Below are 17,266 nucleotides of genomic sequence, written 5' to 3'. Positions count from 1 at the left end.
GGTGAAGGATATGGCCCCGCACACCTCAACACTACCGCCAACAAAATTGTCGAAATTCACGTACACAATGTGGGGCAAAACACTCATTTCGACTATGATAAACACGTTGTCTTCCATATCGCCGGTGAAGAAGAAATCACACTCAATCCAGTTTCTTACTTTCCAAGGCTGTAAGGTATGGCACCAACGCAAGCGTCGCTGTCGTTGGATCTGTTGCAAAACAGGGAAGATAACTGGGTCGGATTCCAGCCTCACAAAGATGGTTCCTCACAGTCTCGGCATTTTCGAACTTGAAAAATGTTGACAATTGAATGACAAATTATTGGTTTAAGCTTGCCTTTTTATAGCCACTACCATAGAATGCCATAGCTTGCACGTGCATTTTGCTTTAGTGCTTTCCTTCATGACATTTTTGAACAAATCTGAAAACGATGCCGTTTAAGACATTGCAAATCGACAAAGACTGCGTTTTGAAGCACCGTTTGTCGAATATCAGGCCACCAACATTTTCCAATTATTATAACATACATCCAATTTATATACCGGATTTTTTTTGTGTAGTCAGGTTCAATGAACTACATACTACCTGTTCGTTTCTTTTTTTGAAGAGTGTACACACAGACAGACAGTCAGACAGACAGACACGATGGATCTACTCACAAGAAGGATGCTCACTTGAATTCTTAAAAAGACTTCGTGTATGTTATGGCCTTGTTCTGTTGATCGGGACTGGACACTCACCTTAACTGACTTCTGTGTTGTGACCAGCGTTTTTATATGGTCATCGGGTATACTAGCGTCCCATAATGTGAACATGGCCCCAGGCGGCGCGGCCGAGCACACATCATGTAAACCCCACAGGCATTAGACTTTGATAAGGTGTCGCAATTACAGATTAAGAATCGAAGATGCTGAGATATCGAATAGATTGGTTATCACCCCAATTGATAGCAATCGCTTATTCACGATTAGGATAGAGTTGTGATGAGTTTAACCCTCTTGAAACAGATCTGTATTTTATGCCATATGGAGTGGGTTTTTTTACCTTTGTACAATGTATTTCACATAACGTCTGTGACTATGGGTATAAGGCAGCACTGCCGATCGTATCGAAGAACTATGTCAATGAGTATTTTATTGTCACTCATTCTTATCAAAGCAGTTTACTTTATCCAAAATACAGTTCATACTACTTCGGGTACTTAAGTCGCTTTGGTATTCAGTAGATATTCTGTACAGCTATTTACTAAACTGTTCATCCATCGTAGATATCATTTATTAGGAATAAAAAGTATATGATCTGTTTTTGTTCGGATAAGATTTCTTCTATTAATTAAGTTTTAAACACAAAGAGGGCACTTTTATGGAAGACGTCCTGAGGAATTTACTAAATATGTCTTTTGTTCAACTTTATGCACAATGCCTTCCCATTCTGTGAACTTCACATGATGTTTTCACGCCTCCTTTTCTCACTGGCTCTTACATTAATGGATTGGGTTGTCAGACGCAGTGACCTGATTCATACATCGGGTGAAGGCGTACCCCGACTGCGTGGATGGTTTCCTATTATCGCAATCACTGGATTGTCTGGTCAAGACTCGATTGTTTGCATGCCCTGTCATATGGCAGGACAACTGCTGTGCGGCATCAGGCAACAAACACTACTATAATAATAATAATAATAATACTTCCGCCCTATTACTTGTCTGAATACACAATACATAATATTTACAGGGTGTCTTACAGATATTGTGTTATCATACTGCGCAACCAATGATATTATTTACATGGAGCAGAAAGGAGCCATAAAGGGATGTTGGAGTTGTTAGGATCAACTACTAGTTCAGAAATTGACACTTAAAGAGGCTAAAACTTACCACCACAACCTCTCAATGTGTTGGATAGACTACAGAAAAGCTTATGATTCTGTACCTCACGAAAGGATTTTTAGGTCACTGGAATGTATTGACCTCCCCGAGCGACTACTTGTTTTACTTAAGTCTTTAATGAATTGCTGGTCAACTCAACTTGAGATGTATTCGCAGGGGCAGGTGGTGACTTCGGAACCCATTTCTATTAGAAGAGGAATATTGCAGGGCGATTCTTTCAGTCCTTTGCTTTTCTGTTTGTCATTAAATCCTTTAAGCTTTTTGCTCAGCCAAGAGGAAGGTTATCACCCGGCGCCTTCTTAGCACAGATCTCCAACACCCCTTACTCACCTCCTTTACATGGATGGCCTTGAACTAATTGCCAATGGAGGATATACACTCAAAAATCAGATTCTGCTTGTCGAGTCCCTTTCTAATGATATCGGCATGTCCATTGGACTCGACAAATGCATTTGAAACGTGGCAAGGTAGAAGAGGGAGGATCAGTCAGTTTACTTCGGGGAGGAGTTATTGACCATCTCGTGGAAGGTCAGGCCTATACCTAGGGATGCAGATTAGGGACAAACTCCAGAATGCCCAAAACAAGGACAAACTTCGGGCAGAGTACAAATGTAGACTTACGAAAAATCTGGAGTTCAGAGCTGAACGCTCGCAACAAAGTCAAAGCCACAAATACTTATGCTTTCCCCGTCCTTTCGCATTCTTTTGGTGTTATTGATTGGACGAAATAAGAAATTTAGGGTACTGACACCCTCACACGGAGAATCATGTCAGACTATAGATCCCACCACCCTTGCTCTTCCCCCAGTTGCTTATAGTTACCAATTATGATTGGAGGGCGTGGATTGATTAATGTGGAGGCTCTTCATGATAGCTTTGTGCACTTTTGCACACATTTATTTGTCTGATGATTGTGAAGCATGTCAAGACTCATGATGAAAACAAGGCATTCCACAGTTTTCTAAAACGTGCCAAGGATGTGGGACATAATCTCAATGTCAGTGTTGATTATGTTGATGGTTCTGTACTGCTGGACGGTACAAAAATAAGAGTCAACCATGCGAAGTGCCATATCAAATCGGCCAAGTTTTTTTCAAGAAGAGGCTATCTGGACGACCATTGCAGTGTGTTGAGAAGATCAGCAACCCTGCAGAGTCCTTCGCTTAAATGAATTTGGCTGTCCTGAAAAGTGAAACAGGAGGTTTTCTGTTTGCTGATCAGGACCAGTCACTTCCCACTCGAACTCGATTTTGTATCAAAATGTATATATGAAATGTAGATTATGAAATGAATTTAACGAGATCGGGATCGGGAGGTCAGGCTCGCTGACTTGATTGATGCATGTCATTGTATCCCAACTGCGTAGATCGATGCTCATGATGTCAATTACTGGATTGTCTGGTCCAGACCCCATTATTTACACACCGACGTCATATAGCTGGAATATCGACGAGTGCGGCGTTAAACAACAAACACACAAAACATGGAAGAACGGCCATTGCAACCACAGTTCAGTTCTAACACCGACATCAAGTGTTGTAATCTTCACAATAACATATTGTGAGGGGCATTGTTTTACTTTCTACATTTAATTGTTTTGATAGATAGGACTTCGTTTGTTTCCAGGTTGCAACCATAGCAGGAACATTACGGAGTGCAGCGTTAAAATCAAAGGTCGGGATGGTGAAAACGCGAGAAAGAGATTATGCTCCAAACAATAGTATATAGTACATCCCATCACATAAAACATAATTATTTACAAAATCAAAGCAAATATACCCGCAGTACTGGTTGTCTTCAGAAATCACCATTTAAAAAGAGCACCGCTGACGTATGACACAACCATCCCCGTGTTGCGAAATAGTCTGTACAAGTACACACAGCAAGTAAAACATTTTCATATAATGCATATACATGCCTTTGACGTTGGACAGATCGATCAGGAATTAAGGTTTCATATTTGGATGAAAAATTCAGTTGTGTACAATGGCGTATGTACTATCTCAGGCTGCGACCAGCAACTTAAGGCAACGTTCTCTGTACACCAGCAGCACCGCTAATTCTTCTCGTTCGTGCACATGCAGTTGACAGTGCACTTTTGTTGTCTGTATGGACATTAAATAAAATACGTCCTTTTTCAAACCTACGTGTTTTGTATGTGTGTTATAAACGCTGCTATATCCCAGGTGTATGGTGAAAATATTTGAGTGTGGACAAGACATTCTAGTGATTGATATTATGAGCAACGATGACATGAACTTGATCTGAGGGTTAAACCGTTTTGAACGGTGTTTCAGATTTTAATATATTATGGCGAAACCACGGGAGGGATTATAGACGACACGCTAGTGATACAAATCAAGGTGATTCGGAGATTTGAACCAATGAACATCGAATCCTGGATGAAAAAGGGGCCCAAATCTTGGCCATCTGTGCCATCAGGTTGGATATGAACGTATGTCATTCACAGTGAAATCATGACACGTGTATACAATATAACGATTCAATGTTTATAAAAAAAATGTTTATTGAGATGATATGTGAAATATAAACAATAATGATATAACAACGTTAGAGTGGCTGGATACTACCGTCAAACTAAGACGCTTATTTTACAAGCCACGAACATCCACAGTTACAGTGACCTGCCTGAAGTGATGCAGGTCCTAGACGCGAACCATTTTGGTGGAACCCACAAGCACGGGTATAGCACCGACAAACCTAAAAACATGCTTAAGGCGAAACAGGATTCGAACCCATAATGCCTAATGGAATCAACTTTGCACAACGAATTGCTACGCCGTAGACGACTGGACCACTCATATCCAACTTTAAAAATATGAATCTCGGCGATATCTAAACCACCCATTTAAGGAAATAGACTTCATGACATCTGGTTCTCTCTCTGCCGTCGTAAACAGATGTGAACCTGCAGGCGGGATAGACCACGTTGTTGTGTGTCCAGAATATCCTGTAGCCGAGGTTGTACAAGTCACGGAGGACGTTCAGCCGGGCGATGTACCTGGACCTTTCCTCTTTACCAAATACGTGGAACTCCAACGACAACTGCTTGACTCCTTCGAGGCCGTTGGTGTTGAACGCGTGTCTGAGAGATTCCCATTCAGAGTCTTCGATGTCAATCTTCATGTAGTCGATTACTCCCTGGAAATGTAAGCATGAATTTATTTACTGCTGAATACTTTATCAATCAGTCAATAAGACGTGGGTGCGGTTTCGTACGGCTTTTAACATTAACTGAATCACGATAGAGTACACTGGGAGTCTGTCTTGCACATGTGATGAGTGAGTGAACGAGAGAGTAAAGTGTATTTTTTTCTTATATCGCAGCGTGTCAATTTGATGCAGGACGAAAGCCTGAAATAATGCAGGTCTTGGACGTTAACCAAACATTTTTGTGAAACCCAAGAACACGGATATGGTGCTGACAAACCAAGAAAACTCTCCAGGGCGAATCGAGATTCGATCGCACAATAATAAGCTTCTGGCGTGCTGAAGAGAACTCTGAGAGAAAGCCATACACGACTGGGTTTCTGTATTTTAATACAAAAAAGTCATTTGAAAACAAAAAATGTATTTCGCCAAAGCCTAAATGTGGCATTATATATATAAATGGTAGACTGTTTGATTTGTGTATATGCTCTGATTATTTGTGTCACTTCGGGCTTTTCTCCCAGATTTATCAGACACGTGCGTGTGTAATACCTCTCTGGTGGTTCAGGGTCAGCATTGGGAGCTGGCAATGTATTTTGGTCATAAGAGGAAACTTAATGGACCGGGGTGTCAGGCTCGGTGACTAGATTCATTACGTGTCATCGTGCCCCGACAGTGTGGATAGCTGCTCTCAATATCAATCACTGGATTTTCTGACCCAGATTCACATGCCGCTGTCTTTTAGCTAAAATATTGCTGAGTGCGATGTTAAACAAACAAAAAACCAAAGAAAACCCGTGTAATTCTTACATCAGCATGTTTGAGATCTTGTCTGATGGAGAGCATCGTCTTCATTGGCCACTGCATCTTCCCTTCACCATCACGGTCCGACAAACCAATGTTGTGGAAATGGACACGCCTGCCTCTCAGATGGTCTTGTTGCTTCATGCTATAATATTAAAATGAAATATGTTAATTACTTGTAATATTGGCATCCTCGTCCTTACACATTAAATATATTGTGTGCATTACTGAATTAACGAGTAGGAAATATATTTCAGCAATATTTTATTCCGTGTGTGAGAGGAGCCTGTCGTGTCTGGTTCGAACCTGGAGCAGGTGAACCACACACACTGCAGAAGGTATAGCAAAAGATGACGCTTCACTGTATCTAAGCCCTCCGATATATATATACAAAAACGTGGTTTTACGCCTTTAGCAATGTTACGGCGGGGGACATCAGAAATGGGCTTCACACATTGTGCTTATGCGGGGAATCGAAACCCGGTCTTCGGCGTAACGAGCGAATGCTTTAACCACTAGACTACCCCACCTCCCCTATCTATAAACATTATATCTAGACTATATATCAGTGTACATTATTATTACTTGTAGATATACATCCCTGAACAAACACACCAACAGTAGTGTGTATATCTCAGAGTGTTGTATATCTCGCAGAACCAAACCCTGAACAGAGGTGAATATTTTACAGTTATCTGTGATTGGATCCAGGCACTTACCTGGGATCAAAAGCGTGAACTTCACAACCGAAGGTGCTAGCGACGTCGTCGTCAAAGCTGAAGTCGTTGTCAATGCTGAAATATTTAATTTAGAAAGAAATATACATAACAATGCAGTTTTGTCCAAATATACTTGATGCTCATCCTTACCACTTTTGATCACTGGTAGTCAATGTGAAGTTTATAACTGATGAAAATGTATTGGTATTTTATCAGAATTACAAACTACGTCTGTAGTACTGACCCGAATGAGTAGACGATGCAGTTGTCTTTCTTTGGCTTGTAATGTCCATCCAGACAGACGTCCCAGCCGCCAGCTTGAATGTTGCCCATCCTAATCTTGTCTCGGCACAACACTTGGATGTTGGTCAGAAAACTGAAATACAGTACAACACGTGAATATTGTTTAGTTAACTGAAATGCGACACATCACTGAAATACGACACAACACGTGGAGGTTGGTTAGAAAACTGAAATACAGCACAACACGTGAATATTGTTTAGGTAACTGAAATGCACCACAGCACTGGAATACGACACAACACGTGGGGGTTGGTTAGAAAACTGAAATACAGCACAACACGTGAATATTGTTTAGGTAACTGAAATGCGCCACAGCACTGGAATACGACAAAACTCGTGGAGGTTGGTTAGATAACTGAAATACGGCACAATACGTGGGTACTGGTTAGACAACTGAAATACAGCACAACACGTGAATATTGTTCAGTTAACTTAAATACAATAACACGAGCACCTTGGTTAGAAAACTGAAATACGGCAAAACACGTGCATATTGTTTAAATTAGTTATAACACAAAATACCTACTCGTTATAAAGAGTTGCCAGTTGTTTGTTGGTCATGACCTGGAGCTTGTCGTCCATGGGGATGGGATGGGCGGCTTCACCGTCATCCGTCACCACTGGTGACCCGACGGACGGCTTCTTCGTTGTCACAACCTGTCAACAGAAATGAAACAGTCATTGTAAGATCATGACACACAGTGTACATGTATTCCAAAAGAGGAAGCGAGCATTGCATGAAAATGTGTCAAGAGGTTTCCATGCCAAACAGAAACAACAGTATCATTAGAAAAATGTTATGTCACAAAAAACTATCCACAAGACTGTATGACAAGGGGGGTGACTTCAATTTGCCAATCGTCAACTTTCCCTTCATGTCGAACACTATTCCAACATCTCCAGCCTTTGGTGTCTACATTTCACAACGTCTGTGGTATAACCGACCATGCACTTTCTACGATTTCAGCGATGTTTAAGGGTTACATGAAATTTGTGGAACCCAGGCGAGAAACCCTGCACGTTTCCTGTTTCATTCCTTATCGGCCTTCGGTCTAAGAGGGTAGTTTGCACATTGACTACGCATCAATTTCGCTAAATGTCCTGCTCATGACGATACACGTGAGCAGAAGGGGAATCCCTCGACTGCAATATTGGGATTCCCCGGCCTTCCGTAGTAGTGTGCTTCGGTGGACGTGGCTTAATTTTTACATTCATTTGGAAATAAATGCAATAGCACGCGACCAATCAGAATACAGGAATTACTACGAAAATTTAATTATTTGGTAGTGAGTCATAGACACATGCTCATGATATTGCCGGAATCAAACGATGGATTCTGTTTTTAGCAGACTTTTTATGATTATATTTTGTCGCTCTTATTCACTCACCTGAGCATTGGACTTGAGTCCTCTCCTGACTTGTAGATCCAGAACCATTGGCTGTTGCGGTGTGGTCCTGGTTGCAATATATAGCAGTACTGCGGATACTGTGAAGGCAGCAAGTATGGAATAATAGTGCGTCATATTCATCCTTAAACCTGCAAAACGCTCATGCATCGGGAGACGAACGTTTCAGGTGAGCTCTATCCAGAGACCAAGAGCTGTAAAAGAAAGTGTAAAATGGTTCGTTAATCTCTGCAGATGCCACCGATATATTTGATTTAATATCATAGATACAAATATGAAAGTTTGGAGCTCGATTGTCACATGTCGTTGTCGCTGTACAAAGGCATTGAAAACTGTTCATTGTCATGTCACATAAGGCCACAAGGTTGCGCTGAACTCAGTGACAGCCCCGGGCTGCAATCACGTCTCTGCATCTCCTCGGCACTGACTACTGGATAAGTGATCGAATTCTGTCCTGCGGAATTCTATGCCATTCTGCTTGTAACGCGTTGGCCATTGTGGGAGTGTTTGCGATGTGTTCTGACGTTGACGTACATGTCGATCGAGTTCATCCCAAAGATGTTCGATTTGGTTTAGATCTGGAGATCTCAACGGTCAGGGCAAAACGTTGATGCTGGCATTATGAAGGTTGTCTACTGTGGCACGAGCTGTGCGCGATGAAGCGTTGTCCTGTTGAAACAGCTCCTTCTGGCGATCAATGATTGGAAGAAGGTGAAGTTGAAGAATTTGATTCATGTAGCGATTTGCTGTCAAATTTCCCTGAACCACAACCAAGTCAGACCTCGTGGTGAAGGATATGGCCCCGCCAATCATGACACTACCGCCACCGAAATTGTCGAAATCACGTACACAATGTGGGGCAAAACGTTGTCTTCCATCTCGCTAGTGAAGAAGAAATCGCACTCGTCTCCAGTTTCTCACATTCCAAGGCTGTAAGGTATGGCGCCAGCGCAATGGGATTGAACTGTGTGTATCGGTCACAAAGTGGGTTTCGAACTTGAAAAATGTTGACAATTGAATGACACATTATTGGCTTATGTTTGCCTTTTTATAGCCACTACCACGAGTTATGAATGCCATAACTTGCACGTGCATTTTGCTTTAGTGCTTTCCTTCATGACATTTTTGAACAAATCTGAAAACGATGCCGTTTAAGACATTGCAAATCGACAATGACTGCGTTTTGACGCAACGTTCCTCGAATATCAGGCCACCAACATTTTCTAATTATAATAACATATATCCAATTTATATACCGCATTTCTTGTGTAGTCAGGTTCATTGAACTACATACTACCTGTTCGTTTCTTTTTTTGATGAGTGTACATACAGACAGACAGTCAGACAGACACGATGGGTCTACTCACAAGAAGGTAGCTCACTTGAATTCTTAAAAAGACTTCGTGTATGTTATGGCCTTGTTCTGTTGATCGGGACTGGACACTCACCTTAACTGACTTTTGTGTTGTGACCAGCGTTTTTATATGGTCATCGGGTACAATAGCGTCCCATAATGCGTACATGGCCCCAGGGAGCGCGGCCGAGCACACATCATGTAAACCCCACAGGCATTAGACTTTGATAAGGTGTCGCAATTACAGATTAAGAATCGAAGATGCTGAGATATCGAATAGATTGGTTATCATCGCAATTGATAGCAATCTCTTTATTCACGATTTGGTTAGGGTTGTGATGAGTTTAACCCTCTTGGAACAGATCTGTATTTTATGTCATATGGTGTGTGCTTTTTTACCTTTGTACAATGTATTTCACATAACGTCTGTGACTATGGGTATAAGGCAGCACTGCCGATCGTATCGAAGAACTATGTCAATGAGTATTTTATTGTCACTCATTCTTATCAAAGCAGTTTACTTTATCCAAAATACAGTTCATACTACTTCGGGTACTTAAGTCGCATTGATATTCAGTAGATATTCTGTACAGCTATTTACTAAACTGTTCATCCATCGTAGATATCATTTATTTAGAATAACGAGCATATTTAATACGCTTTTCATAGGCTCGCAAAATACATTTTTTATCATAAATATATGTTTACGAAACGAAAACATACTCTGCTATTAATCTCTATTTTCAATATGTTTTATCGATATGGTCAATTTGCTGAAATTCAAACTTTACTCAGGAATATTATACCTGAGAATGTGAGATGCTATAATCCTGATTGGCAAAGGCTTTGTCAAGTTTGTGGACAATAGAGCATATAGATATCTAGTGGGTCCCCATGGGTACTGGTTGTGCTCCTGTCCAGACTGATCTGTTTTTGTTCGGATACGAGCTGGATTTCTTTTATTAATTTAGTCAAATCACAAAGAGGGAAGACGTCCTGAGGGATTTACTCAAAACGTCTTTTGTTCAACTTTATGCACAATGCCTTCCCACTCTGTGAACTTCACATGGTGTTTTCACGCCTCCTTTTCTCACTGGCTCTTACATTAATGGATTGGGTGGTCAGACGCAGTGACCTGATTCATACATACGGGTGAAGGCGTACCGCAACTGCGTGGATGGTTTCTTATTATGCCAATCACCGGATTGTCTGGTCAAGACTCGATTGTTTGCAGGCCCCGTCATGTGGCACGATAACTGCTGTGCGACATCAGGCAACAAACACTACTATAATAATAATAATAATAATAATAATAATACTTCCGCCCTATTACTTGTCTGAATACACAATACAAAATATTTAGAGGGTGTCTTATATTATATTATGTCAGATATTGTGTCATCATACTGCGCAACCAATGATATTATTTACATGGAGCAGAAAGGGATGTGGGGGTCCTCGCTTTCGAAAGGTCACGCTTTGATGAAGAGCCTAACCGGCCTGACTCAGGATCACCCAAACCCTCCTTGCTGCATTTTATATTTTAATTTGTAAATAATGATAATAGAAATTCAGGGTATTGACACCCCCACAAGAAACATTATGTCAGGCAATAGCTCCCACCACCCTCGCTCTTGCCTCAATTGCTTATATTTACCAATCATTTGGGAGGGCGTGGTTTGATTAACGTTAGGGCTCTTCATGATAGAATTGTTTTGTGCACTTTGCACACATTTATTTGTCTGATGATCCTCTTGTGAAGCAGGTCAAGACTCATGCTGAAAACAAGACTTTCCACAGTTTTCTTAACGAGCCAAGGATGTGGGACATAATCTCCGTGTCAGTGTTGATTTTGTTGATGGCTCTGTACTGTTGAACGGTACATAAATGAGTGTCAACCAAGCAAAGTGCCATATCAAATCGGCCCAGTTTTTCGAAGAGAGGCTATCTGGACGACCACTGCAGTGTGTTGAGGAGATCAGCAACCTTGCAGAGTCCTTCTCTTAGATGAAGTTGGCTGGCCTGAAAAGTGAAAGTCACTTCCCACTCGAAACCGTCAATGCGTGATTTTGCATCAAAATGAAAATATGAAATGTAGATTATGCGGCGTTAAACAATTAACAAACAAACAAAACATGGAAGAACGGCCATTGCAACCACAGTTCAGCTCTAACACCGACATCAAGGGTTGTAATCTTCACAGTAACATATTGCGAGGGGCATTGTTTTACTTTCTACATTTAATTGTCTTGAAAGATAGGACTTCGTTTGTTTCCAGTTTGCCACCATAGCAGGAACATTACGGAGAGTGAAGCGTTAAAATCAAAGGTCGAGATGGCGAAAACGCCATCAAGAGATTATGCTCCACTGGTGTATACTTTCCCATTACTTAATACATAATTATTTACAATATTAAAGCAAATATACCCGCAGTACAGGTTGTCTTGAGATATCACCATTTAGAGAACCGCCAAAAGAGCACCGCTGACGCGTGATACAACCATCCCTGTGTAGCGAAATGGTGTGAACATGTACTCACAGCAAGTTAATCAATTTTCATACAATGCACTTGCAAAACCAATATGCATGCCTTTGACGTTGGACAGATCGATCAGGAATTAACGTTTTATATTTGGATGAAAAATTCAGTCGTGTACTATCTCTGGCTGCATCCAGCAAAGGCAACGTTCTCTGTATACCACTAGCACCGCTAATTCTTCTGGTTCGTGTACATGCAGTTGACAGTGCACTTTTGGTGTCTGTATGGACATTATGAAAATACGTCCGTTTTGAAACCTACGTGTTTTGTATGTGTGATTTAAACGCTGTAATATCCCAAGTGTATGATGACATCCTGAAAATAATTGAATCTGACCAGTCATTCTAGTAATAAATATTATGAGCAACGATGACACGCCATGAGGTCACTTGATCTGAGGGTTAAACCGCTTTGAACAGTGTTTCAGGTTTTAATATATTATTTCAAAACCACGGGAGTGTTTATGGACGACAGGCTAGTGATCCAAGTCAAGGAGATTCGGAGATTTGAACCAATGAACATCGGATCCTGGATGGCTAAAGGGCGCAAATCTTGTCTTCAGGTTAGATATATACATCATTCACAGTGAAAGCATGACACACGTTAACAATATAACTAAGGACTCAATGTTAAGAAAAAAATGTTTATTGAGATGATATGTGAAATATATACAATAATGATATGACAACGTTAGAGTGGCTGGATACTAGTGATGCAGGTCCTAGACGCGAACCATTTTGGTGGAACCCACAAGCACGGGTATAATGCCGACAAAGCTAAAAACATAATCAGGGCGAAACGGAATTCGAACACATAATGCCTAATGGAATCACCTTTGCGCAGCGAATATAAACCACCCATTTAAGGAAATGGCCCAATGGAACCAACTTTGCGCGACGAGTTTAAACCACCCATTTAAGGAAATAGACTTCATGACATCTGGTTCTCTCTCTGCCGTCGTAAACAGATGTGAACCTGCAGGCGGGATAGACCACGTTGTTGTGTGTCCAGAATATCCTGTAGCCGAGGTTGTACAAGTCACGGAGGACGTTCAGCCGGGAGATGTACTTGGACCTTTCCTCTTTACCAAATACGTGGAACTCCAACGACAACTGCTTGACTCCCTTGAGGCCGTTGGTTTTGAACGCGTGTCTCAGAGATCCCCATTCAGAGGTTTCGATGTCAATCTTCATGTAGTCGATTACTCCCTGGAAATGTAAGCATGAGTTTATTTACTGCTGAATACTTTATCAGTCAGTTAATAAGACGTGGGTGTGGTTTCGTACCGTCGCACACATGTGATGAGTGAATGAACTAGTGATCAGTGAAGTGTATTTTTGTTATATCACAGCCTGTCAATTTGATGCAGGACGAAAGCCTGAAAAAATGCAGGTCTTGGACGTTAACCAAACACCTTTGTGAAACACAGATATGGTGCTGACAAACGTTAAAACATCTCCAGGGCGAATTGAGATTCGATCCCCAAAAAATAAGCTTCTGTCGTGCTGAAGAGAACTCTGAGAGAAAGCCACACACGACTGGGTTCCTGCATTTTAATACAAATAAGTCATTTTGGAAACAAAAACAAATGTATTTCGCCAAAGCCTAAATGTGGCATTATATATATATTATATATATATATATATATATATATATATATATATATGGTAAACTGTTTGATTTGTGCATATGCTCCGATTATTTGTGTGTCACTTCGGGCTTTTCTCCCACATTTATCAGGTTCATTACGTGTCATCGTACCCCGACAGTGTGGATCGCTGCTCTCAATATCAATCACTGGATATTCTGACCAAGATTCACATGCTGTTGTATTTTAGCTGATACCAAATACCAAATTTTGTAATTCTTACATCAGCATGTTTGAGATCTTGTCTGATGGAGAGCATCGTCTTCATTGGCCACTGCATCTTCCCTTTACCATCACGGTCCGACAAACCGAGATGGTGGAAGTGGACACGCCTGCCTCTCAGATGGTCTTGTTGCTTCATGCTATAATATTAAAAAGGAACATGTTGATTACTTGTTGTAATATTGTAATATTGGCATCCTCTTCCTCACACATTAAAATATATTGTTACGAGCGAATGCTTTAACCACTAGGCCATCCCTCCTCCCATATCTATAAACATTATATCTAGACTATATATCAGTGTACATTATATCATTACTTGTAGATATACATCCCTGAACAAACACACCAACAGTAGTGTGTATATCTCAGAGTGTTGTATATCTCGCAGAACCAAACCCTGAACAGTTATCTGTGATTGGATCCGGGCACTTACCTGGGATCAAAAGCGTGCACTTCACAACCGAAGGTGCTAGCGACGTCGTCGTCAAAGCTGAAGTCGTTGTCAATGCTGAAATATTTAATTTAGAAAGAAATATACATAACAATGCCGATGCTCATCCTTACCATTTTTGGTCACTGGTAGTCAATGTGAAGTTTATTACTGATTGTATTGGTATTTTATCAGAATTACAAACTACGTCTGTAGTACTGACCCGAATGAGTAGACGATGCAGTTGTCTTTCTTTGGCTTGTAATGTCCATCCAGACAGACGTCCCAGCCGCCAGCTTGAATGTTGCCCATCCTAATCTTGTCTCGGCACAACACTTGGATGTTGGTCAGAAAACTGAAATACAGCACAACACGTGAATATTGTTTAGTTAACTGAAATGCGCCATAGCACTGAAATACGACACAACACGCGGGGGTTAGTTAGAAAACTGAAATACGACACAACACGCGGGTACTGGTTAGACAACTGAAATACAGCACAACACGTGAATATTGTTTAGGTAACTGAAATGCCCCCAAGCACTGAAATACGACACAACACGTGGAGGTTGGTTAGACAACTGAAATACAGTACAACACGTGAATATTGTTTAGGTAACTGAAATGCAGCACAGTACTGAAATACGACAAAACACGTGGAGGTTGGTTAGAAAACTGAAATACGGCACAACACGTGAATGTTGTTCAGTTAACTTAAATACAATAACACGAGCACCTTGGTTAGAAAACTGAAATACGGCAAAACACGTGCATATTGTTAATTTAGTTATAACACAAAATACCTACTCGTTATAAAGAGTTGCCAGTTGTTTGTTGGTCATGACCTGGAGCTTGTCGTCCATGGGGATGGGATGGGCGGCTTTACCGTCATCCTTCACCACTGGTGACCCGACGGACGGCTTCTTCGTTGCCACAACCTGTCAACAGAAATGAAACAGTCATTGTAAGATCATGATCAACTCTTTCACAATGTACATCCGACACACAGTGTACACATATTCCAAAAGAAGAAGCGAGCATTGGATGAAAATGTGTCAAGAGGTTTCCATGTCAAACAGAAAGAACAGTATCATTGGAAAAACGTGATGTCACAAAAAACTATCCACAAGATTGTATGACAAGGGGGATGACTTCAATTTGCCAATCGTCAACTTTCCCTTCATGTCGAACACTATTCCAACATCTCAGCCTTTGGTGTCTTCATTTCACAACGTCTGTGATACAACCGAGCATGCACTTTCTACGATTTCAGCGATGTTTAAGGGTTACAACATTCAACAATCAGTAAAGCTTTCAAATGTTATATGGTAGACATGTCCAGAACATTTCCACAAATATGATGTCTGACTCAATTGCCTATTTAGACATGCATCACCTGTTCCCATGTCGTTGTGTTTTCAGGTGAACAATTGACTTGCCTTTAAACGTGTTTGAGATCTGTACCATCGATTGAACAGGACACGCTCACCTCTTCGCGAACAAATGGTATCATTACTACTTAAGGACTGACTAAGATTGTTTTCGGTTCATTGAGGTATGACTCGAAAAACCGATGTTTACCAGGATTCGAACTGTTTGCTCGTCGGTTTTCCGATTCGTACCTGAATGAACCGAAACAAATCAACCGCCTGTCCTTATGATTTAATTCGACGTGTGTTATCAACAATAATCTATCCCAAAACAGTTGTATATATCAAAGAAGACATAAATGACGAGACTGATCAACATTCCATGTGGAGGAATACATACTGTGGAGTGAAATGAATCAGGTGATTGTTTAAAATATGCACATGACTTGACACGCCCACAAAGTCAGTAGCCAATCAACGGAAGGTAAGATCAAAACAAAGTTTATAGGACCTGTCAATCAAGGCAAGAGGCGAGAAGAGCTGCAACAGTCAGACTGTCACGAACCGGAACAAATATGCCCAAATGATATGGTCAGTCAGATTCAAGCATTAGTTCCGTAAGAACGGGAAGACACAGTTGCAAATGCGGGTTAGAAATGAAATCCGAAGACATGAAATTTGTGGAACCCAGCCGAGAAACCCTGCACGTTTCCTGTTTCATTCCTTATCGGCCTTCGGTCTCAGAGGGTAGTTTGGACAATGAATACGCATGAATTTCGCTAAATGTCCTGTGCATGACGATACACGTGAGCAGAAAGGGCCTTCCCTCGACTGCAATATTGGGATTCACCGACATTCCTCAGTAATAAAAATAGTCCGCTTCGGTGGGCGTGGCTTAATTTTTTCATTCATTTGACATAATTAATTATTCGTTGTGTTCATTAAATTCCTGCATTCTGATTAGTTGAATTGACTATTTCCTAATGAATGTAAAACATTTAGCCACGCTCACGCGTATCCCCATGCACAGGACATTTAGCGAAACTAACACATATTCATTGTCCAAACAACCCTTTGAGACTGAAGGCCAAGAAGGAATAAAACAGCAAACGTGCAGGCTCGCTCGCCTGTTTTTTCCGGCTCGCCTCGGTTCCACAACTTTAATGTCTTCGGGTTTCATTTCTAACTAGCATGTTTCCAACTGCGTCTTCTCAGTCTTAGGGAACTAATGTTTGAATCTTGCGGTAACGGACCGTGTCATTTGAAACAGCCGCCTTCTCGCGGACATATTTGTTCCGGTTCGTGACAGTCTGATTTTTGCATTTCTTCTCTCCTCTTGCCTTGATTGACAGGTCCTATGAACATTGTTTTGATCATATTCTCCGTTGACTGGCCACTGACTTTGTGG

General features: G+C 41.1%; 2 protein-coding genes across 2 annotated transcripts in view; both read right to left on the bottom strand.

Moving 5' to 3' along the window:
• Positions 1-4,745: 4,745 nt before the first annotated feature.
• On the bottom strand, positions 4,746-8,461 carry LOC139465242 (probable methyltransferase-like protein 24). The gene is made up of 6 exons (XM_071246915.1): positions 8,275-8,461; positions 7,413-7,543; positions 6,828-6,959; positions 6,584-6,658; positions 5,871-6,009; positions 4,746-5,051 (listed from the first exon to the last, which is right to left on the bottom strand). The coding sequence occupies exons 1-6, from the start codon at positions 8,440-8,442 to the stop codon at positions 4,746-4,748; spliced, it is 951 nt and encodes a 316-aa protein (XP_071103016.1). The 5' UTR covers positions 8,443-8,461.
• A 4,353-nt stretch (positions 8,462-12,814) lies between these two features.
• LOC139465755 (probable methyltransferase-like protein 24) overlaps positions 12,815-17,266 on the bottom strand; it is a 65,192-nt gene continuing 60,740 nt past the window's right edge. The window contains exons 3-7 of the mRNA XM_071247615.1: positions 15,296-15,426; positions 14,712-14,843; positions 14,492-14,566; positions 14,057-14,195; positions 12,815-13,393 (exon numbers count right to left, since the gene is read on the bottom strand). Coding sequence (XP_071103716.1) covers positions 13,088-13,393; positions 14,057-14,195; positions 14,492-14,566; positions 14,712-14,843; positions 15,296-15,426 — 783 coding nt within the window. The 3' untranslated portion in view covers positions 12,815-13,087. The remainder of the gene's footprint in view (positions 13,394-14,056; positions 14,196-14,491; positions 14,567-14,711; positions 14,844-15,295; positions 15,427-17,266) is intronic.

This window comes from Haliotis cracherodii, unplaced genomic scaffold, assembly GCF_022045235.1.
Source record: "Haliotis cracherodii isolate W230 unplaced genomic scaffold, xgHalCrac1.p SCAF_18, whole genome shotgun sequence".
Classification (NCBI taxonomy): domain Eukaryota; kingdom Metazoa; phylum Mollusca; class Gastropoda; order Lepetellida; family Haliotidae; genus Haliotis; species Haliotis cracherodii.
Note: the sequence above shows the minus strand (reverse complement) of the source record. Positions and strands in the feature narration are given on the sequence as shown.

What these genes read in the sequence shown, in the direction of transcription:
- LOC139465242 (XM_071246915.1), bottom strand. Translation starts at nt 8,442, where the DNA reads ATGCATGAGCGTTTTGCAGGTTTAAGGATGAATATGACGCACTATTAT. An exon ending in CTGGCAACTCTTTATAACGA is followed by an intron (nt 6,960 to 7,412) that starts GTAGGTATTTTG and finishes ACTGTATTTCAG; the next exon opens with TTTTCTGACCAACATCCAAG. An exon ending in TGCATCGTCTACTCATTCGG is followed by an intron (nt 6,659 to 6,827) that starts GTCAGTACTACA and finishes TAAATATTTCAG; the next exon opens with CATTGACAACGACTTCAGCT.